The sequence below is a fragment of the Sardina pilchardus genome, chromosome 2 (genome assembly GCF_963854185.1).
Source record: "Sardina pilchardus chromosome 2, fSarPil1.1, whole genome shotgun sequence".
NCBI lineage: Eukaryota > Metazoa > Chordata > Actinopteri > Clupeiformes > Clupeidae > Sardina > Sardina pilchardus.
In genome coordinates this window covers 9,522,578-9,546,471 of record NC_084995.1, presented here as the reverse complement: position 1 = coordinate 9,546,471, position 23,894 = coordinate 9,522,578, and the positions used below count along the sequence as shown (strand labels likewise).

At 50.3% G+C, this 23,894-nt stretch overlaps 1 protein-coding gene across 4 annotated transcripts in view; it reads right to left on the bottom strand.

The window, feature by feature from the left end:
* Nucleotides 1-702: 702 nt before the first annotated feature.
* fbxw7 (F-box and WD repeat domain containing 7) overlaps nucleotides 703-23,894 on the bottom strand; it is a 119,178-nt gene continuing 95,986 nt past the window's right edge. For all 4 annotated transcript variants that reach the window (XM_062517637.1, XM_062517645.1, XM_062517653.1 and 1 more), the window contains 10 exons: nucleotides 21,561-21,643; nucleotides 20,042-20,183; nucleotides 17,972-18,106; nucleotides 16,142-16,265; nucleotides 15,612-15,748; nucleotides 15,006-15,119; nucleotides 8,143-8,324; nucleotides 6,904-7,129; nucleotides 5,142-5,352; nucleotides 703-3,599 (listed from right to left, as the gene is read on the bottom strand). In XM_062517637.1, coding sequence (XP_062373621.1) covers nucleotides 3,331-3,599; nucleotides 5,142-5,352; nucleotides 6,904-7,129; nucleotides 8,143-8,324; nucleotides 15,006-15,119; nucleotides 15,612-15,748; nucleotides 16,142-16,265; nucleotides 17,972-18,106; nucleotides 20,042-20,183; nucleotides 21,561-21,643 — 1,623 coding nt within the window. In that variant the 3' untranslated portion in view covers nucleotides 703-3,330. The remainder of the gene's footprint in view (nucleotides 3,600-5,141; nucleotides 5,353-6,903; nucleotides 7,130-8,142; nucleotides 8,325-15,005; nucleotides 15,120-15,611; nucleotides 15,749-16,141; nucleotides 16,266-17,971; nucleotides 18,107-20,041; nucleotides 20,184-21,560; nucleotides 21,644-23,894) is intronic.

Below are 23,894 nucleotides of genomic sequence, written 5' to 3'. Positions count from 1 at the left end.
GTGGGGCAATAAAACCCAGCTATTGCTAGGCAACCAAGCTTTCAGTAGCCTTGTAGCATTGTGTAGGTCTTCCATTAGCAGCAAAGGCTTCTACCCTCTAATTAACAGAATGCTTGCGCTGATTGTGATGAACACGCCCTTCATAGCGTGGGCTGGATGGAGCAATTGACAAACAACTCCACAGACAACCTCCACTGCATTGGGGGCAATTAGCTCACCTTTAATAAGTGTAGTCTTTGGAGTGCTGCTGAATCCCGCCTCAGTCGTTTGTCTTTTAATATCACTATGGAGTAAACATGAGGTCAGTGTGTGTTTAATGCAAGTGAATAGGGAAGCACAACTCTTATGGCTATTATGTATGGTACAGGACAGGGGCCAAAGATAAAGACTGTTATGAGGGAATGTCTAAGAAAGCTCTTCAAGTGGCTGGACACATCATGTGTGGGCATTTCATGTTCCTGGGTACCTCAATTAGCCCATTTTCACACGGTGTAAACTCACTTCCTCTGGAACAGCACAGTCCACAGGAAAGACAGAAACAGGAAGACGAGTTACCTTCCCAATTAAGGCCTCATTGACATCAGTGAGGTTGGACACTGAAATGGGCTTATTCTCCTTTCAATGTGTATGGCTGCTGTGTTGGTTTCTTAGTCAGTGTTGTGTTGTGTGTGCGTTACTAACCCATTTAAAGTAAATGCCGTAGATGGTTGAAGCTTTATTTTTAACACGAATGACACTTCCACACTGACAAGCACACACAACCAACAGGCTTGAAATGAAAAAGAAAAAACACATTTTATTGCACTTAAGTTATAAGAAAATAAAAATTCTAAGTGAATCAAACAATACACAATCCCTTTAAGTTTTTTTCTGTCTGTTATGCCAGGCAGTTACATGAACTGAATGAAAAATAAAAACACCTCCGACATCTGATTTTTAAAAACCAGATCATAAATTAAACTGAAATAAAAAAGAAAAAAAAACAAAAACAGATAAGAGAGAGCAAGATTGTTTTATAATATACAGTGTTATACCACTTTCACAGTTCAGCTTGAGTTGTGTGACTTGGAGAATGAGACTAATCGTTTGGCTATGTTCACCTTGAATTCATCTGCCTGTGTTGCTGCGTGTCCCCTCCCTTGTTCTGAGAGCGTGAAGGGCTCTGGTACTGTAACATTTCAAACACTACACTCTTCCTCGTCACCACATGGACCTGTCAGTTGGTTTAATGGTGATGCCTCTGAAATCAGTTGCAAAAAAAAAAAAAATCAAAAACATTCGAGTGAACGAAACACAGACATCAAGCTCATAGACAGCTACATGGACAGTTCTCATTCACTTTAAAACCCTGACTGGGCTGTTGCTTTAGTAATCCTGTCAAACACTCATTTCGAAGGAGTACAGGCTAACAGAGCTTTGTCCAAAGGAATGTGTTTACAATTATTCAAGACCTCACACAGCATACACACACACACACGCACACACACACGCATGCACACACACACACACACACACGCACACACACATTAATTTGCTCATGTCAATCCTATCCTGTCTCCTCGGGCAAACCTGTCTTTGTCTGTTCATCACTCCCTCTTCTCAGCCTCGTTGAGGCACATTTGGCTCAAGTTTCAGTGGCAAAAACAAAAACGAAAACAAAACAAAACAAAAACACACACACAAAAAAAAAATGTCGGTTGTAATTTCCATTGCGCATCGTTTTTTTTTTTCCTCCGTCCAAACTATATAGAGTCAATTTTTGGAATTTAGTCTGGGACTAAAACGTCACAGCGAGTTAAAAGTTCCACCTTGCTTTTCTCTGTCTAGCAGCATGAATTCCGTTTGGCCACTGGGAGAAACAGTACTGGGGGGAAAGCGCACTTCCCAGGAGCTGAGGTGATGCTAGCTCACCACCACCACCACACAAATGCACACACACACACACACACACACACACACATACGCACACACACGTACACACACACGCACGCACGCACGCCTCCCACCTCGACCCCCATCCTCAGCTCTAAACACCTGGGCTGAGGTGACTAAACGTCCAGACTCTCCAACATAAAGGCCAATGAGCAGACACTGCGCTGGAGGCTGGACTCGTTGTCAGCTCTGTGCATGAAGGGGAGAGAAAGACATGGAAGGAGAGAAGGGAAAAATCCAACAAAAAAACAAACCCAAACAAATAGAGAGAATGTAACGTGAAGAGCAAAGAACAGCTTAATACTGGGATGTGTTGCTAATGGCAACAGCAGGCAAAAAATAAAGAGTGGGGGAACAGGAAATTTGTGGAGCACACTAAAAAGGTTTCATCGTCCGTGTTTTTGTTTGTGAGGAACTCAAAGCCAGGAAACAAAGTGATGGGGAGAGGAGGAAAAAGGAAACAAACCAAAATGCACAGAAAGAAAGTGGAGCGCACCGGTCCCAGGGCCGAGGCCACCGGGGCGGGGGGGCGTCCGTCAGTCCAACCAGTCCGCGCGCCTCTACTCTACGCCACGTGCACCCATACCCACACCCTGTCACCCGTGGTGGGGCGCTCCATAAGCAGCACTGTGAAAGGAACTCAATCGGAGGTCTCTGGGAGTGAGTGAGTGAGTGTGCATGTGTGTGTGTGTGTGTGTGTGTGTGTGTGTTTACCGCTGCCTGGTATCGGTGCGCTCTTGGCCTGTTCTGAACAGGTGAAGGAGGTGGGGGTGGGAGTGGGGCAGGAGTGGGGGGCTAAAATCATGTGGGTTTTGTACATCTGAGCACAGCACTGCTGGCGAGTGCAGACCAGTCTGTCCGTGTGGCTGCTGCTGCTGCTGCTGCCGCCGTGAGCGAGCCGAGCTCCTGCTGCAGACGCACGTGTGGAGGGTGGGGGGAGGAGGCAGCGCACGAGTCCAGTCCTCTCCTCTCCTCGCTCTCGGCCCCTCCTCCACGCCGTCCGCGCTCTCCTCGCCCGCCCCAAGCAAAGGCCCCCCCATGTACACCACCCCGTCCAGCCAAGGGGAGAGAGAGAGGGTGATGGAGACACTGTAGAGCCAGATAACACCACCACCACCATCACCACCACCACCCAGCAGATGGGGAGGGCTGGCTGGGGATGGTTGGAGAGATACATTTTTTTGTTGCCGTTTAAATAAAAAAAAGAGCAAGCGATGGATCGTGACATTGAGCTCCACAAAGGGGGCTCAGCCATCCACCCTCAACCCCTCTTTCGCTCTCTCCCTCTCTCTCTCTCTTATTCTCTCTCTCTCTCAATCTCCCCCTCTTTTTCTCCCCTCCTCCTCCTCCTCCACGTCATCTCCCCCGGTCTTTAAAAAAAGAAAAAAACATCGCATGTCACTTCATGTCCACGTCGAAGTCCAGCACGAGCAGCTTGGTCTCCTCGGTGCCGTTGCGGCTGCCCACGGCGCACACCAGCTTGGTGTTGGAGGCGCGGATGCGCCACACCACGCCGCCGCTGCCGCCGCTCTCCAGCGTCACCAGGTTGCGGATGAACTCGCCCGTCTTCAGGTCCCACAGCTTGACCGTGCCGTCGTCCGAGCTGGTGATCACAAAGTTCTTGTTGAACTGGAGGCACGTGACGGCGCTCTGGTGCTTGTGGGGACCTGTGGGGAACCACAGACGCACAGACAGGGAGAGTTAGCGCCATCGTTACGGAGCCACACGGAGCTTCCATTACAGACCATTAGTTCGATTCTCTATCGTTATTTCACATCTTTCTTTTCGACGTCTCCGCACACATGTATCAAAGTGTGTGAGCAAGCCGTATGCGGTACAGGCTAAAAACAAATTACTGCACATTAACTATGACGGGACACAAAGAATCTGTAGGCAATTAGGAAATAAACCACTTCTGTATGAAATACAAATGCTAATTGGTGTGTTAGCAAACCACATCTGTCTCACGATTACCCAGCAGATAATCAAGTAGAATAATCCAATAAAAGCCATGAGCAGCTTTTTCCATTTCCATTTCAAAGCAACCTCCGTTAATGAGGAACAAGTCATTCAATTGGTGTTTGTGTGTGTAGGTAGATATGCCCCCTTTTGAACACTGCGCGTCTTCAGTGGCCTTTGTTGTGCACTGCCTCGTGTGTCATCAAGTTAACAAAGGACTGGAGAAAGCTCCCTCCCTCGCCCATCACCATAATAAAGCATCAGGTACATTTCCTTTAATGTTAAGTGTCCCGTTTCTCGGTCTATTGTTCTATCTAAATGTCATCGTGAATAAAAGGGAAATGCCCAATGACCCAATTAGCTGACCTACAAAAGAGACGACATCCACCCCCAACCTCCACGCTGCCCTGCACCCCAAACCCAACCCCACCCAACCCCACCCCCCCTCCTCCTCCTGCGCTGTGCATCTGCCTCGCAGGGCTCCCTAACACGCCACGTCTTCCCCCATCCCCCCCTCGCTCCTTTTCATCCTCCTTGCATCCCCGTGCCGCTCCATCCCTCTGATGCCAAGAGAGGGGATCCCTTTGTTCTCCTCAGCCAGCCGGGTGAGCTCAGATAGCAGCCATAGGGTGTTTAATAAGGCCATCCAGACGAGAGAGAGAGAGAGAGAGAGAGAGAGAGAGAGAGAGAGAGAGAGAGAGAGAGAGAGAGAGAGAGAGAGAGAGAGAGAGAGCACACCGTCTCTCAGACGCCTAGTCTGGATGCTTATAGGAAGTGATGCATAATTGTTATGGGGACAGAGAGGGCCACTGGGGGATGAGGGGAGCTGCATGATATCAGCGTGTTGTGCTCAGTGTCCATGGGCAGCGCCCATTGTTTTTCCTACAGCTGTAAACCACTCGATTTTCTTTGTTTATGGATCCGCGCGCTCTCCGACTCCTCCTGTTTAGCGGGCCTCTGAGACACAATTACGGCGGCCGGATAAGGGCCGGTGTGGTTAAGGATGACGGCATCGCTGGACCAGAGCAGTCACACAACACGGCACAGCACAGCACCGCTAAAGGACACGACAAGCACCAGGGGAGCCCCGGCCACGGATGGCTGCCTCTATTCTCCCTCCCGATAGCCGCGAGTACAAAGCTAGACTAAGGCATTTAAAAAATAAGGTCGTAAACACGACGCCGTGAGACTCGTTTAACATCAGCAGCCGCTCGGGCTGAAATCCCGGGGAGATCGATCGGCGCTCTGACCTTGAAGTGTCTGGAGGCACTGGCCCGTCTTGATGTCCCAGATCTTGACGGTGGAGTCGGCGTTGCCGGACACCAGGATGTTGTCCTTGAGCTCCATGCCGCTGGTGAGGGACTGGTGCCCGGTGAGCGTGTGGATGCAGTTGCCCGTCTCCACGTCCCACACGCGGATCGATGTGTCCAACGAGCCGCTGACCACGTGCACGCCGTCAAACTGGTGGGGGAGGAAAAGACAGGTCTCGGGGTCAGATTCACCGTCACACACACACAGAAGCCAGCATTACCTAATGAAGAGCTCAAGGAGCGTCTCCTGCAGCAGCATCAGCCCCTCTCTGGCCGTGCGGCCCACGCGGAGGCCTGCGCTAGACTGCAGTGTGATCAGTGGCAGGACGAGGCCCAGAGGACAGAGGACAGGCTGGGGGAGGCATTGACCTCTCACACCAGCCCAGCAGCAGCACTGCAGGCTCAGCCCACAGCCTACACGCCTCACCACAGCAGGGCTCTGGCCACCACAGGTCCGTCATTATGATTAGCATGGAGAACCACAGGAGATATGCACACGGATAGCAGTTCTGCAGGACTTTATAGACACTTTACCATGGCTGGCCACCAATAATGACAAGAACATTAAGGGTTTGGGATACAGTACATGCAGTGTTATAAGATACCCCCTCTCCCTTTGGACTGCAACAAGCTTGATAATGACATTCATGAATGTCCATGATATATTGATGAATAAACAACAAACAGTAATAAAATATTTATATCAATCTGGTACCAAATATTATATGTACAATATTTATGTACTGAAATAATGTTTCTCATAGTGAGGCCATTTCTAAAGAATAACTGTTGGCAGTATACAGCTGGCATAACAGAGCAAGATGTTCCATTACGGAGAGCCAGACAGAGTGTAGTGCACTGTACATGAGTCATGTTCCCTTCCTGCCATGTGAACGCATTAGATGAGCTGCAGAGCCGGAGCGGCTTGCTGACGCCCTACAAGTCTGGAGGCTGGAGATTTCATGCTGTTGAGTGAAACAAATCTGTCTGATTGATATACTGGCCTCCGGAGCCTTCCGACGTGCATTAATAAACCTTTGTGTGTGTGTGTGTGTGTGTGTGCGTGTGTGTGTGTGTGTGTGACTGTGAGCAGCCATGTTGCGTACCTGTAAGGAGTAGACTCTGGTGTGGCCCTGCAGTGTGTGTGTGTGTGTGTGTGTGTGTGTGTGACTGTGAGCAGCCATGTTGCGTACCTGTAAGGAGTAGACTCTGGTGTGGCCCTGCAGTGTGTGTGTGTGTGTGTGTGTGTGTGTGTGTGTGTGCGTGTGTGACTGTGAGCAGCCATGTTGCGTACCTGTAAGGAGTAGACTCTGTTGGTGTGGCCCTGCAGTGTGTGTGTGTGTGTGTGTGTGTGTGTGACTGTGAGCAGCCATGTTGCGTACCTGTGAGGAGTAGACTCTGTTGGTGTGGCCCTGCAGTGTGTGTGTGTGTGTGTGTGTGTGTGTGTGTGTGTGTGTGTGTGTGACTGTGAGCAGCCATGTTGCGTACCTGTAAGGAGTAGACTCTGTTGGTGTGGCCCTGCAGTGTGTGTGTGTGTGTGTGTGTGTGTGTGTGTGTGTGTGTGTGTGACTGTGAGCAGCCATGTTGCGTACCTGTAAGGAGTAGACTCTGTTGGTGTGGCCCTGCAGTGTGTGTGTGTGTGTGTGTGTGTGTGTGTGTGTGTGTGTGTGTGTGTGTGTGACTGAGCAGCCATGTTGCGTACCTGTAAGGAGTAGACTCTGTTGGTGTGGCCCTGCAGTGTGTGCAGGCAGGTCTCGGTCTCGGGGTCCCACACCTTGACCATGAAGTCGTAGGCGCCGCTCACGACCCGGCGCCCGTCGTACTGGACGCAGCGCACGGCCGCCACGTGGCCCATGAGCACGTGCAAACACTGACCCGTCTCGATGTCCCACACGCGCAGCGTGGCGTCCCGGGAGCCGCTCACCACCCTGCGGACAGACGGACGGACAGACGAGGATGGCGTTACGGTCTCTTTGTGCAAGGACAGCAGTTCGTGCTGTAGAGGAGCTTCACCTTTAGCAGCGGGGGCACACCATTTATCAAGGGGATTTACTGTATTCTACAGGCGCGCTTATTGAGGCAGATATCACTGGCCTCCTGCCAAGACATATCCATTTCCATTTCCCATGATGAAATCCAACTACGCGTGCCATGGCCTTTTCATCTCAGCGCATTGAACACAAGTCCGCCATAAATAACATTTTTACTACGTTTCAGCCGAGGACAGAACGTCTCCTCTAATGCAGGCCGGAACAAAGGAGACAGCGGAGAGGCATTGTGCTCTGGAACCTTCCACTGCACTCTCCCCCGCCCCCCCCCCACCCCCCACCCCCACCTCCCATCTTGCCTCTTCCAGGGCGGTCTGTTCCTCGGCCCTTTCTGCCCAGTGAGTAATCAGGAGTGGCTCAGGCCGCACGTGGCCCTGGGCAGAAAGAGCACTAGAGGCCGGACGCGAGCGCACAGAGACTGACGGGAGGCCTCCACAGGGGACAGAGAGCACCGCCACAGCCCACGGAGCACATTGTTGTGCACTGATATGTGAACATCAGCCTTTTCCAGCTGCGACCCCGCGCCACTTTAACGGCACGCTAGCTGCCGTACCCTCCGTCACAATGCACGTTTGATGGTGAACTTGAATATGCTCTCCCTTAAACAGCTTGGACAGACATTGGGGGGGGAGAGAGCTCTGCAATGACCTATGAACCAGCAAATAAGAAATATAATTCTACATAATCTATGTGTCTACGTAGATGATTTGTCTGTTCAAGTTCAAGTTTATTATAGCCATTTCAACTATATAATAATAGAGATGAGTATTGTAAGTTTACAAGTGGAGTGACCCATAGGTTATGCCCACCATGAGAACAGATATGAGAGCTGAAGGTATACGAGTATGAGGGCGTGGCCTCGGCCTGCCTTTAGCGGCGTGTGCTGCTGGTACCTTTTCTCGTGCAGGTGCATGCAGCGCACGGTGGAGGTGTGTCCGTACAGCGTGTGGATACATTCCCCCGTCTCGGCGTTCCACACCTTCAGCGTGCGGTCCGTCGAGCCGCTGATGATGATGTTGTCCCTCATCTGGGACGACCACACGCCACCCGTGTGGCCCACCAGCGTCCGCAAACACTGCAAGCACAACAGAGAGGGCAGCCGTCAGACACGCACACACATTTACAATAGACTTTACATGCAACACATCAATACAAGTGCAATGCTACACATTCTGTGGGACTTCCTGGCAGAAGATACATTGTTTCTCAATGGAGTGTTGGTTACACTGGTGTCTATTTTAACACCAAATTGGGACATTGGACTTGTGAAATGTGCCTACAAGCAGATCTGACATCACCTATAAGTAGCTCCAAGTTTTTAAATCATGTAGTGCACAAGAACATCAAATATCAACAAGGCAAAGACATTACGCCAAACTGCTGAAATTCCAAAAGTAAGGAAGTGCAGACAGATCATGTAAGTTGAGGGTTTTCGTTCAATGTCATATCAGGACCAATGGCTCTCATGGTAAAAAAGGTATAACCATGGACTATCAGAAGTCTGTTATCAGAGAGCATCCTCTGTGTTAGGGCACATCAACTGAAGGAGGCAGAGCCCAGTACTGGAGTGGGTTGTGACCTTATTAATGAGCTTGTGATGAGTGGATGTGCATTTGATCTGTCTTGGGGGAGCGATTTGGCAAATTTTAAACTGGGATGGAGCCTGGAAGGAAAGGGCATGCAAAATAAATGGAAAGGACCTTTAGAAAGGTCATTAGAAAAGAAATACACTCTATAATGTGGTAGGGGAACAAATATAATATTGACCTTTCCTCAACCTATGTAATTTCCTTTTTCCTTATCTATTCTCGACCAAAGCGGCTAATTTATTCCACTTCAGAGGAAATTGAGCTAATACAGCAAAAAAAAAAGAAAGATGATTTCCTCATTTTAGATGACAGATTAGCTATTGATCGCGAAACTCTCCCGATCTGTTTGAGAGGGGATGGTTTTAGGTAAATTTAATTAGCGCTTTGACGCTGCATTTAATTAGGGCTGGAGGAGACGTGTGCTCCCCTGGGCATTCTGTGGGTGTTATGATCCATAGCTCTGCAGAGCAGGCTGGGGCGGCTCGCCTCTCGAGCAGGGCCCATAAACCTGCTGATGGTACCCACACCAGCATGGTGGCCGAGGGCGCTTTTTTTTTTTTTTTTTTACGGGGCGATAAACAGCGACGGTCCGTTAACTATCCACAGCACTACACGACCTCGGCGTCTCCATCTATCACGCGGTGTCACAAAGGTTAACTTTATTCTGCGCTCGCTTCGCTTCGTCCTCTGCCTCGACGGCACAGCCAAGCACAGTCAGTCCCAGCAGCCAGTCTGGTCAGCAGGAAGGGGAACAAAGGGCTCAGGCTGCTAACAAATGGGAGGCAATTAAACACCATTACCAGTGGCCAAGAGGATGAATGAGATCGAGAGGCTTAGTCAAGTGAGAGCACTAATGACTTTGTGACATCTATGGACAATCATGAGAAGGGGAAAATCATGGCTTTCGCATCCATTTTCTTCCCACTGCAGACATCTGCCTCGCTCTCAGTGGAAAAGGGCTCATCGTATGATCCCTGTGATGTATCCGGCACATCTCGATATCCCCATGAAACCGGGTGGAATGGGGAACATTGGTTGAATATTGATGAGGCCATGGCTGAATTAAACATGAGCATTTTTATTCGGTAATGAGTGTATGTTACCAGGGAGATGGATTTCTCAACATGAGTGCAAACCACAGTACTTGCATAGCCAGTCCGTGTCCACAAAGCCTTCCCCTGTTCTTGGCCGATTAGAGCCCACTCAGCCAGAGTCTGGAAAGAGGACCTTTGAAATGAAATGGCTTAGGTGTCTGTTTATCTGCCTGTGGAACAAGCACAAAGGCAGCCACCCCTGGCAGCCGGCGCGCGGAAGATTAACATTCTTTTAAATGGCTGCTGGAGCCCTCTGAAGCCAGAGATGGTGGCATAATCCTGGACTCTATTTTTATTGCATTTCTTGCATTTTTTTTTCTGTCTGCATTTGATCCGTGGTGAAAAACAGGCACTTGCCTGACAGCAACTAGAGACTGCTGAGGGAAACGTTTGGAAGAATACAGTTTCCAGAACAAGAAGCGGTTGTGGCTGCCGCTTCTAGATGTTTCCGCGGCTTGGAACCCAAACAAATCTCCTGCACGGCCCATCACGGCTGATTTCCCATTCTGCAACCACTGATTTGTGGCGTGTACCTTTGTGATGGCCTTTGATGGGCCAGCTCGGCGTGTGTGATTTGTGCCTGCGAGTGCTCAGCTGCTGAGCAATCTGTGTGGAGCAGCTGCTCTGGCCTGCTCACACTCAACACAATGAGCCAGGGCTGTGCCAGCCCATCTGGGACCAGTGAGCATCCTCTAATGGGGTTTTCGGGACCAATCAGAAACGCACAGAGAATCATGGGAAATGTAGTGTGATATTGCATTGAGTTACTCAGTTATGTGGCTGTAGTGCAGTAGAGGGTAAATGACAGCGGCGTAGGAAAAGAGAGCGTCATTATGCAAGAGATAATAATTAAAGATAATTATACACAGACTGCATCAAGGAGGTCGCAAAACAGTTATGTTCAGTGACTTTCGTTCCCACTGATTCCACTGATTTTGGTCCACTTTCCATCAGACAAGAGCGGGGGATGGTCTGGGATTCTGGCATGCGGCAGTGGGCACGGTGAGCTGTTGATATTCAGCCAGGATGCAGTCTGAGTCATACTGGCGACAGGACTGGAGACAGAGAGAGAGTGCGCGCGCCAGAGAGAGAGAGAGAGAGAGAGAGAGCGAGAGATGGGGAGAGAAAATAAGCGGCAGAAAGGCAAGAATCGGAGCCGTCAAGGACACAGGGTAATAAATCAGAGGGCACGAGCTGGGTGTTGTTTTATTTTTCTTCCTCGTTCCCAGCGCTCCCATCTAACGCTGCGGAGCGTGACCAGGCAGAGAGAGGGTGTGATCTTCGGCGCCACTCATCCTCAGCCACTGACCTCCACATTCCTGACGGCTGTAATTTGGAGTTGGCTGCGAGGCGACTTCATGCCGAACCGTAAATATCAATGGAAGACGCCTGCGAATGTGTGCAGTTGCTTGTTTTGTATGCAATTCTTCACATTCCTCAACAGTGCGTCAACAACCTGAGGGCACCAGACCCGGGCTTCACTGCACGCATACGAAAACACACCTTCAGCCTGAAGCCACGTTGCTCCAGCTTCCTGTGAAAATGCGCAAGGGGCGCCCACATGCATATTCTACTGGAAAATGAGTACCCATGGCAGCAGCTCTTTAATATCACATACAACATTAATAGCGTAATCACCTCGTGACACATTAGCAACAGATGACTTGTTTCGAGTGCGATGGCAGAAATCCTAAGTGACGGCTCTTATCGCGAAGGGATTCCTGCTCGGCCTCCTAACAGCGCTGTGACCTCGCAGGGCTCCACTCACTGACGGGCACCAGGGGAGCCTCTCCGCTCCACTGCACAGGCGGCACGAGGGTGCCATCGCCGCGGTGAAGAGAGAGAGACGAGGGAAAAGTGGGAAGCCCAGAGAGATGGAGGCTGACAGCCCCCCCCCCCCCAAGCCACGCTCAATTGGGGAGAGTCTTGTTCGGGGTATCCTGCCATAGTTGTGCGCCAGCGTTTATTAGGAGCGACACCCTCGCAGGTGAATCGTCGGGCTCCGCCGGTAAACGGCGGCGGGCCGCTGCAGACATCCTCGTTAGACTGACGACTTCAGTCAAACACAGCCCAGCTGCACTCGCGCTCGCTCCGGTCTCATCTGTCTGCTTCAAAGGGATGCGAGTCGTAGGCTGCTCTAAGCGTCTGAGGCTAATCTAGCCCTGCCATCATCTCCCTATTACTCGCAGCAAGGGTCCTCGCTCAGCTCATGCAACAACCCCCCCCCACCCCCCATTTGCCTGAGCTGGAAAAGTACACACCGTCCATAATCCGAGCTCATCACTGAGAAGAGTGGAACACTCATAAATCTTGTGTCATTAAATTCAACCACGTCTAGCAGCCTGCAGTGAGGCTGGTGAGGTGATTGCAACAGCCACACTCGCTATACTCTGCCCATCAATATGTCAGACTAGGGTTTAAGGCGCCATAGAGGACGAGTGCCGTGGTATTGTACATTCTGTGAAATATTTCCCCGCTTCAGGCAGGTTCATGTTCTGGCCTGCAACAGTTTCTGGAGAGCCGTGTTCTCGCGAGCAGGGTTTGCCAGCCAAGAGAAGCCTCAGGTGCGCCTTGCACCCTCGCCTGCGCGTGCCGTCTACCTGCCAAGCGGGGAGTCCCGCTGCTCCTGACAGATGGGCGGGTTGGAGAAGCAGTCCGCTCCCACACTCACGAGGAAGGGCACACGCGGTGGAAAAAAAAGAGCGCGTGGCAGCCATGACTGTCGGAGCACAGTCAGTAGCACTGGGGTAGAAGGCAGCCAATTTCTCCACTAATAATCAGTAATCTCGTTTCAATTCATTACGGAGCCTCTCCAGAACTCCACCCATCCTCTCCCCATGGCTCCGGCGAGCTCCTCGGAGAGCCTAATGAAGGCAGATATCTGGCCTCGGCTCTGGGAGCGGAGCGGAGAGGAAAAGCTCTCCACGACACCAGGGCTGCTTATCTTCCCCCCAGAAAGCAGCCAGAATCAAACTGTGAGGAGGAAAATGGAGACCTTGGAAAAAACAACCTGAAGGACAATCCCAAATTAACAGTACGCATGCACACTCTCAGCCCGTGGAGGGGAAGGGCTTGTGAGAGGCAAGCAGATGATGAAATAGTCTAGCAGCCTTTAGTTTTCAAATATCTACAAGTTGAACAAGCCAAACTTCTACAGGCTTCCCCTCACTGTCCATATATTGATCTGGCTTCAGTTGAGTTCAGACATGCGAATGGAAGATCAGCCTGGGCTCCAGAGGGCAGAGAAGCCTCACAGCCTGTCCACAGCAGACAGAAATGCTCACACCAGCTAAAGGGGTCCAGCAGAAGCACACAAATGCTTGCAGACTTGTGTGAAACCGACACACAATTTGAGAGAAAGCTAGACAGCCAGATGGATAGATGGGCGGGAGACGGAGATAAATAAACACGCAGATCAGACTCGGCCTCAGATGCACCTTCGTTCTAGAGCCAGAGGAGGAGTTGTATTCAATATTCTGTTTTTTTGAGAAAACTTTGTGTGCGCAGGTCTAGAATTAATTCTACCTCCTTCACATAGGGGAAATATACCAGCAGAAATCACATTTCTTCAATTAATTCAGGCTGCTACTGTTTCAGTAATTAAGTGTAGGAGTGCCGACAGGTAATGAGATGACTACTGATGGCCTTCACCAAAGAAATGGAACAGAAGGATCCAGAGGCTTTCCCTCTAGAGGGCCCTGCGGCCAGGTGCATTGTGGGATACTCCTGGCTCCGTGCCAGTCCACTGGTTACGACCCCCGTCACGGAGCATAGAGCACATCGGCCATCTGCTGTCCCTCTCATCAGACACGCAGCCTTCACCTCGACCGGGCCGCACCAAGCGCGGCGTAATCCCCCCCGCACCAGGCTCGCCGCCAGTCAACGGCTCTCCATTTTGTTGTGTGCGTGCGCATCCAAATCAGGCGACCCGAGAACGCCGCTGAGACTCTTTAGAGCCATTGAGTTCTAAATTAGCACCCAAATGGGCCACGGCCCCCCTCCTCCCGCCTCACCCGCACATTAAAAAGCAAGGCAACGGGGAGGGGGCCCGTCTGGATAGATATAAAGAGGGGAATTTTCATTAGAGCCAGGATGAAAATGGAGGACTTGAAAAGGGGTGGGAGGTGGTGGGGTGGGGTTGAGGGTTGGGGGCAGAGAAGAGAGGGCGATTAACGGCGTCCTTTCCGTTCTCCATACTGTTCCAGACCAAATGGCTCGCTTTCAAAGGGAGCTCATAAACAAGTCACACGGGGTCCGTGTCACCGCATCGCCTCCACCAATGAATACTTAAAGAAGCCTGTGGGCAACAGCCCTTTCACTCCATTTAACACACACACACACACACACACACACACACACACACACACACACACACACACACACACACACACACACAGTCTGAGCAGGAAGATGGTGGGAGTTGGGGGGAGGCCTGAAGAAGCCCTTTAGAGGTGCAATGAAGCCACAGTGTTAACATGACAGCGACTCATGTCACTCATAAATAATTGAGTGCCACAACATAGTCCCTGATGACTATGGAGATGACTGCTGGTTGCTGCTATTCCTGCAACAGGGGGAGGGGGCTGTCCTTCAGACTCCAAGTGATGCCTCCATAACCCCCCACCAGTCCCACATTTATAACTGGAAAATCAATCAGGAGAGGAAGGGCACCCACTCAGGCGGCCGTATGGAAGACACCACCAGGCTGGTGGCGGAGGGTGTGAGTGCAAAGCTGCTCTGAGTGGAGGATGTGGGAGAGCAGTGGGGACAGACGCTCATTTCCATCTCCCAGTTCCCACGGAAACACCAGTGATCGATGCCCACGCCAGAGGATCAATACTGGCTGGAATTAACCTGCTTGTCATACATCCCTTGGGCAGGCACTCTGATGTGAGAACAAAGGACTGTCCTTTGACGGGCTGCACTGGATTCCTGCACACTAGTCCGAGCCACGAAACATAGTCAAGCTACACCAATTGGGACCTCTGCCGTTTCAGAGCTGCACTTGATTTGAATTAGTCACAGATGTCTGGAGAGTGAGGGGTTAACGGGAGAAAACACCCGCGGGCTTACCTTTCCGGTGACTGCTGACCACACTTTGAGCGTGTTGTCGTCCGAGCCGCTGACGATGCGGTTTCCGCAGAACTGGAGGCAGGTGATCACGTGATCGTCGTGGCCCTTCAGCACCTGCAGGCGGGGGCACAGGTGATAATGGCAAACGTGAGGCTCTGCAGCCAAGAAAGCAGCTTAATGAGGCCCCCCCCCCCTTCAGCACACATCAAACGTGCGGCCTCCCTCTGAGCAGCTGGGCTGCGCCGCTGTGGGGCTGAGATACTGGGTCAGAGGAGCGCTGGCTCAGCAGATGACACAGCGCGTTTCGGGAGGCGGGCGGGCGGGCGCGCGCTCGCCCTGGTGGCGTCTGGGAAGAGCATCGCTCCTCTACCGCGGCCGCTGCCAAGCTAAACACAGCAGGAGGAGCAGCAGCAGCAGCGGCAGCAGCAGAAGACTGTTAGCTCAGCCTCCCAGCTCTACTCCACTCCGTTTGCACAGCCAACAGTGTGACAATGACAGCCAGGATTCACATCCTCATTGTCAACAGCTTAATGGAGAGTGAAACTATACACTGGTGTCACACAATGCTGGCATGCCTGCAGTCATTAATAGGAGAGATGAGGTTACCTTGGGGGACTTGAGGTCTCCTCTCCTCCAGTTGGTGTCTATTCTGTGCTGCCGGATGTAGGCACTCTTCCAGGGACTGTGCGTGAAACCGGGCTTGATCACTTTCCGCCGCTTGATGTGCAGAGGCTCGTCAATACCTGGGAGAGAAGAGAGCAAAAAAGCCTTCCTGTTAGTTCAGAGAACATCGCCTCTCAGTGCACTACTTACAACTAGTCTGGCTGATCCTACAGACAATTGTTTACTGTTGTAAAATTGTTGTTAGAATTGCTCTTACAAGCTTAAAAAAACATGTTCCATGTTGTAAGTCGCTTTGGTTAACAAGTGTCAGCCAAATGTAATGTTAGCCATATCCTATTTCTGCTACAGTGTCCCTCTGATGCCTGACATGATCATTTTGGATTCATCAATGGTGACATGTATAGTGTAAATCCCACCTCCATCAGCGAGTGTTAGCGGTGTTGAGTGTTACTGTTTTCCTGCGTGCTGCAGTATTCTGCGGCTGCCTACGCGTGCCTGGCTCCAGCACCTACCTTCCTCCCTGCACTTCTCCCTCCAGAGCAGGTTGTCCTCCGCCAGGATGCGCCAGTAGCGGCACGTCTGAGCCGCCTGCAGCAGGTCCTTCGGCTCCAGGAACGACAGCACATACAACGCCAGCTGGGAGAGGTGGAGAACGACAGAGAGAGAGAGTGAGAGAGAGAGGGAGAAGCCTGGTTTAGTCTACACACAGGGATCGCGGAGTGGGTGGATCGGTAGTACATTCTCTCTCAGTCGGGGTTCCTACTCACTCTCACTGTTATCTGGCTTTATCCTGCCTTTATAAAAAAGACCGAGCCGTAATCCGGTTAAATTTGCGGGAGGAACGAGCGAAAAAACGGGCACGTAAAAAAGCGTTGGATCTGATAGCACTTAGCGCCAGCTGACAGTTACGTAAGGCAGACTACTGTTGGCAGAACCTCAGAAAACACAGATTTCTGCTTGCCACCATTTCAGTCAAATCTACACTAATTGCCTGGAGGAGATGGCTGTCAAAACCCAAAATCCAAACATGTGCCCCACGTCTCCCTCGCGTCTCCTCCCTCCTCCCAAACACTCGGAGTAAACACTGGAGATAAAGACAGGCACACAGTGCCAGGGAGACTGAATGGAAGGCAGAAGAGCGAGAGAGAGAGAGAGAGAGAGAGAGAGAGAGAGAAAGAGAGAGAGAGAGAGAGAGAGTGAGTCTTGGGGAAAAGGAGTAGATCTCATCTCCTCATGTGTCAGACCCAACCACGAGCAGGCAGCTGGGTCTCAGTATGGGGTTGGGAGTGCGGTTAAGGTGGGCGGGGAGAGCTTCAACGTGCCATCACGTTCTCTCTCCCTCTCTCGCTCTCTGTCTCTCTCCCTCTCTCTCGTCTCATCTCACTCCAGTCAGTGTGCGGCGAGTGTCACTGCGCATGAGGAGACGAGCGTCACCTTTCCCCATCCTTTCCCCCCCTTCCCCTCATTTCAACCTCCACATCCAGCCATCCTTGGCATCTGCCAGGTGTGAGACGCTGTGATAAGAGATGAGAGTCTCTCGGCTGCTAAAGGGTCTGTGGGGAGTTCCTGTGCCATGGGAGAGCAGATATCCTCTGCCTGTCTGCTCTGCTCCGCTCTGCACGGCGGCTGATAAAGCAGCAGTGAAGAGCATCTCCAGCCACGCCGAGGGGGATTAAGGGAATCTGTTCTCAAGGAGGGGTTCATCTGCACAAAATTTATGGGCACTAATTACAAAATCCAAATCGGGAAGAGTCAACAGACTTTTGTGTGATAAGCCAGTTGGAGGGCACAGGATTCTGAAGCGTTTACAAAATGCGAGGCAAATGGAAGGGGACACGTCTTCTTTCATCCCAGTCATAATGTGAGACGAAATTATTCTGAAAGGTCTTTCAAGAACTCTAATAGCTCAACAGGGCATCTGACATTAATGACTGCTATTCAGTAACGAATGAGGAAATATGGAGGACTAGCAAATATGTTTGGGCTGGTAAAATAGATCTGGCAACTCCTGAGAATTGTTCAGCTTTCTGTTAGTGCCATTTAGCTAACTGAAGGTTACCCAACACTAACTTGGATAACTAATACAACATTAATTAATATTCTACACTCCACAATTTACTTAATAGATTTACAAAATTATGGTCTTCTAGTCAATACTGTTAGGACTAGAAATGTTATGTCACCTGGTTAATACCATCAAATAATTCTTAAAATATCGTAAAATAAGCGGCTTGCTGGTCAAGTAATAATCCTGTGCTCCTTGTGACTCAAAAAGATGTTGTTGAGATGTTGAACCATCTCAATTGGAGTGAACATGTGGATGAGGTGGATGTTGTGCTCACCTCTTTGGGCAGGAGTGAGATGAAGTCCCGCTGGAACTGGGGCTCGATCACCTGCATCATGTGCTTCACCTGTGTGGGCTCACAGCTGTCGATCAGCTCATCCAACGCCAGCAGCTTCTCTGGACCACTCCAACTCTGCAATACACACACACACACACACACACAAACACACACCACTGTCAAGGACACATAGAATTAACCAGTCAGAGTGTACAGTATGTGGGTCTCCTCGGCTATGCTGGATCAAGGTTATCCTTAGGTAGATGTTTATGGACATCATATCAGTGAAGGCCTCTGTGGTTCTTCCATAGTGTTTTCCTTTGTTAATATGTTCCACGATATGTGCCCAAATCTTTCAAAACAACTCAAAAGAACAAAGATAAGTGGCTTTGCTGTGGCGCTCACTCCAAAGTAAATTTCCTGTGGAAGCGCTGCCTAATGAGGAGTCCTGATCACAGGGCATGTTTATGAGGGAGAGGAAAACTCTACCCATAGAAATCACCTGGAATTGAGTGTTTCGGCTTTCTTAAGCCCCTGAAGCGGGCAGCTAATGGGGGATAAATACGGAGTTCAAAGGGTTTCTGAAGGGCAGATCCTAGGGTGCATTACTCAACAAGCTGGGCCCACGGCTACTGAGCTGCATTCAGCACACCCAAAGCATTCCTCATTGGTCTCCTGTCTTGAGCTAAATTACAAGTGTTTCCATTTCCATTCATGTTTATAGTACACTCAATGATTCATGATGGTTCATCATAACAACTTAGGTGTTACTCTACACATGACATTTAGCCTTTTTTATCTTCAAACATGACGCTCTTGAACATTTCCCCAATTAAACACCTTTGGCATGACATGCAAGTTGGGACTGGAATATGAATCCCTGGGATGGGAAGAGAGCATTTGGTCTCTGTGATGGTTGACATATTCAACAAGCCAACAGGTCAACGTGTGGAAGACCGTCAATGGTGCGCACCAGCTGTGAGAATGTCATAGGATTAACACCATTTAGGTGGTGATTCAGCAACCGAAGCCATGCATGTCGAGTTACATAACAAGGGCCAGGGCCTGGGTTAAGAATCATTTAATTTCCAAAGACACCATTATCTCACCAGTACAGTGGTGTGCCGAGGCTTGTTTCTTCATAATCTCCTCTTCAAAAAGCTGGAGGCATTTGACTAAATAATTATCTTTTACTGTCAGCACACAGACCGCTCACCATCGGATATATTCAATGCTCAGTTCTTAAGAGACAAAGGTAGCACAATGGAACCAAGTCTTAAAAAAGATGTCTGCCAATATCTCCTAAACAAACCCTTTTGGTAACACTGAACACTACATAAAAGGCTAAGAAAATAATTTGCTTTAATTAGGGTGCAACTTTCAGAGGCAATAGCTTATTCACCGAGAGAAATGGACTGTATCCATACTGCTGCAGATGGTGAACATAATGAAAAAACATTGAAAGGAGTTGAGAGGGCACGCAGTGTTGAAAAGTCCCTAAGATACAAAGGGCCCCTTCACACACCTCTGTAGCAATACCATCAGCAGCGCTGTCCAAATGCATCAAATATGGATAAGGATGATGGATCTGTATCATTACCCACCAAGTCTTCGTAAAAGGACAACTGAAGAACATCTCAGGACATCTCGTTCTACAGTATCTCAGAGGCATTTTGTTTGGCACACCAATACTATTCATGGGAAAATATCAGGAACATGTGTTACTTAAGGAGATTTACTTGTATTAAAGAATACTGGGTGAGAAACTCCATCTAATGTGTTTGTTCTTTTTTTTTGTTTCAGCCCAAATCACCCCCTCTCAGTCAGGACAGGTTGAAGCTGAGCACAGCTGTGGTGTGGCCTCCAAGGGCCAAGGCAGCAAATGAGCTCTAATGAGGCTGAACAGCTCATTTTCCTGTGGCGGCAGAGGGCTTTCGCATCTGATGAAACCCGCGTGAGAACGCGCCAACTGCTTGGAGCTCACTCGTGTGAGGACCCCTCTGGCTGATGTGAGGTGTGTGTGTGTGTGTGTGTGTGTGTGTGTGTGTGTGTGTAGGAGGGTGAACTCACCTGAAAGGTGCGGAGCCATTCCTGCAGGCCGCTGGGGGGCTGGATGGAGGTGATGCGGCGTCGCTGCTGGCCCTGGCCGTTGGCCGCCCGCAGGTCCCCGAACGTGGTGGGAGTGGCAGGGTACGGGACGAGCCCTGCGGGGCTGCGGAGACGAGACAAAACACAACGCTACTACTTCCACCTGTGCACCACGCCAATATGTCTATCTGGGTACTGGCTGGCACTGACTGTGGAGAAATGAACTGTCCATGGGCATCAAAGGCGAGGAAGGACCAGTCAAAGTAATGCATTAAAAGCACTTCCTCACAGAAGAGTTGGTTTGGGAGCTGAGCATACAGAGATGTGTATGTGTGTGTATACTGTGCGTGCGTGCCTGCGTGCGTGTGTGTATATAGTGTATGTGTGTGTGTGTGTGTGTGTGTGCGTGTGTGTGTGTGTGAGAATCATTAGCGGAGCGGAGAGTGGGATGTGCTGGCGGAGCAGCGGCAGCCTGTGTGGATATCTGATCCCGCATTTAATCACAACTGTGCCGCCACTACAAAAGGCTGGGTGGTGGGAAACGCTCCGCATCCACCGCTAATGAGCTGAGCAGCCTGAACCGGAGCCAAGAGCTCACGTCTGGCCCGTCCGAGCGCCCACACCACACCACACCACATCACCGCCCCGCCGCCAACACTGGGGCCAGACAATGCCCTTCTTTATTTGCCACGCAAGGCCATCTACATACGGAGTGCCAATTTGGTGTTTTTCAGCTATAGCCTTTCCCCACCGCTCCAGAGATTCATTAGACCTCCCTGGATGGTGCTTGATGGCCTATGCATGACGCACGCACGTTTGGCACAGCTTGTTTGCTACACTGGTTTGCTGGATCCGTTCACGAGCGGACTTCAAAGTGAGCGCGCTGCCAGACGAGCCATTCTTGGTATCAGCGGGCTGCGGCCCTGAGCTTTAAACTTCAGGCTGCAGAAGACTTCAAAGGCTATATCATCACTGTGTCAAGAGACGGGGAAAAAAATGAAAATATTCAACGGCACAATTTCAGGGGCCGGATCCGTCCTGCTTAGTGACAATCTTCATGGGAGCAGGCGAGGTCTCCTTCATAATGGATTCATCTTTAATGGGATTTCAGAGGGGGAGAGAGGAGCCAAGACTGTACAGCTACCAGCCAGCTGCAGCCAACAGGCCACTTGATTGAGAGGCGTAGAGGATGCAGTCGGTAGGTGGCCAGGAATGAGCTGTGGTGCACACTTGAGACGCCAGCCACTCAAGGGAGGGCCCATGCGTGAGGAGCAGCTGCTGCTGCTGCCTGCGCTTGTTTATCTGATGAGAAGGATCACAGATCGCCCAACACAACAACACAACGGCCCTTCTTGATGCTGTGGCACACGCTGTTCTGATCTACAACCAGACCAGCATCAATATTTCATCAGTCCAAACAACCTACACGAGTCAAATGGCTTTTTAAAAAGGAATCTATTTACTTTTTCAACCCAAAAATAAAAAATATGTTTCGTCTTACCTCGAGTAATCTGGGCCTTTGCAGGGCTTCTTCCCTGAAGGGAAAGATCGGACCTCTGGACCATGGTCCAACTTTCTCTTCATCTGCAAGAGGAGGACAGAGACAGCATTTAGCTCTGGGCAATAGCAGGCAGAAAACACCACACCACACAGAATAACCCTTCTTTTCTCCAACAGTTTAAATCAATTCTTGCACCATGGCAAACCGAGGGAAATAAATCACAATTCATCGAGGCCACAGACAGCCAGTTCCACGGCCACCCTGGTGGAGATTGTCATTATGATGCGTTCTACATGAGGCTTGTGACTGCGTGGCCGCTGTCTTTGCGGGGCGTGCGGTGTGAATCAATATGATTACAGTGGGGCGTGGAGCCTTTGACTCCTCACACACGCAGATGAAAGGTCATGCTGCTCTGTGCTGGCTGGGCCTCTGTGTACCGCAACAGCATGAACGCCTGGTGCCAACCAAGCAGCCAGGGGGCACAGACAATACAACTCTGGGTGGTCTGATGCTCAGGTCCGCAACCAGGGTGGGTCTCTGATTGGACACTGGCATGGATGCACACACACACACACACACACACACACACAGATGATTGGGGGGGGGGGTGATAATGAGGGACACAGTGGGCCCGGGCTGCATCGTTCGCAGCCATGAGAGCGGCGTGATTTATACTGCAGCTGAGGGAGAAAAAAATAGAGCAACCCAATTCTTTACTGTCCTCCTTCTGTTCCTCTCTCTCTCACTTCCAAACACACAAGCAATCGCTCTCGTGCTTCTGTGCATAGCAGCACCCTGGTTACGGAGACATCCAGTCTGCGAAACAAGGCCTCAGTGTCCACAGTCACGGACCAAGACCGAAAAACCACATTTGAATAAAACTATTTTCGGTGAGGACAATGCTTCAAATGGAGCCTGCGCCGAAATAAACAGGCTTTCAGGGAGGGACTGAAAGAGGGGCCGCAAACACTGCCTGATTCATGATCGCCCTTTCATCCGGCTCACAAGGAGCAGGCAGTGCCCCAGGATATATGGGAATCTAGGAGACAATTCCAATTCTCACGTGAAAATTGGGCTGTTAGGTGCACGCAAGCCCCACACAGATGAACAGGCCTGTGTCCAGCCCCTCTTGCAATAGCAGAATCTAATGGATGCATTCGCTAGCTAGAGCCTACACATCTCATGGTAGTTAGCACGACACAATACTTCAAAATGGTCAGCATGATAAACATGCACAGACCCCCCCCCAGCAAAGACATCTGATGAAAGGTGAGTCATGAGAGGACTTCGCGGTGTTACATGTCTCTCCGCTCCTGCGTGATTACTGGCCTGGTGAGCAGCGGCAGCAGCGCCCTGGGAGGGTGGGTGAAGCATCGCTGTGAAGCGTTTTCTGATGCAAACACCCTGCTGAGAGCCTCACTGCATTAAAGCCAGTGGGAAGAGAGGGAGCCATGGATCAAGACTCACAGGCACCAGAGAGTAAATTATGGAATACACTGATGAAAATCAAAGAGAAGCACTGAAGATCAATGGAGAGATGGGGCCACTGGCTGAAAACAGCTTGGATTGGAGAGGAATCGTCTCAAACCACTACATCCACACTACAGGCTTAATTGAGAAACTATAGCCTATAGCACAATACACATACACAAATATATATTTTAATGATTTCATATATAATGATTTCATCTATCTTGTTCGACTAAATGGTGAGATCACTGCAATGACCGCGCAATGACCGTGTAAATAGTGCAAGTAAACGCATGCACTCACAGGCTAAAGAGTGAAAGGCTGTGCGTGTATACGAGGGAGAGGGAGAGGGAGAGGGAGGGTGAGAGAGAGAGAGAGAGAGAGAGAGAGAGAGAGAGAGAGAGAGAGAGACAGAGAGAGACAGAGAGAAACAGACACATACTGTACAAGGAGACGCTTACACAAGCACACGCATATTGTTGGCAGTCCGGATGAAAGAGCACAGGTTTTTATACTGTGGGAAACGGAAACCTGAGATGAGCAGAGAAGATAGTGTTTGTAAACCACTGTAATTACACTACAAGCTCAACTGATACCTTCTTGTTTGATTCTATTGTTTCACTGTAGTCAACTTAGGCAATTGGACTTTCATTTCTGTTGCTTTTTGAAATCACTGGGATTGTGACAGCGATGCAGAACGATCCATTCAAAGGCAAAGCAAGTACACAACAAGAATACACTTAAGATCGGAGTCATTTTGCATCCAGATGGGACAACAACAAGCACATCAGTTATTATCTGAAATGCCAGTCCTTGAAGAAATCACAGCCCATCTGAAAATAGCTATTTGGGCATGCTGGTTTC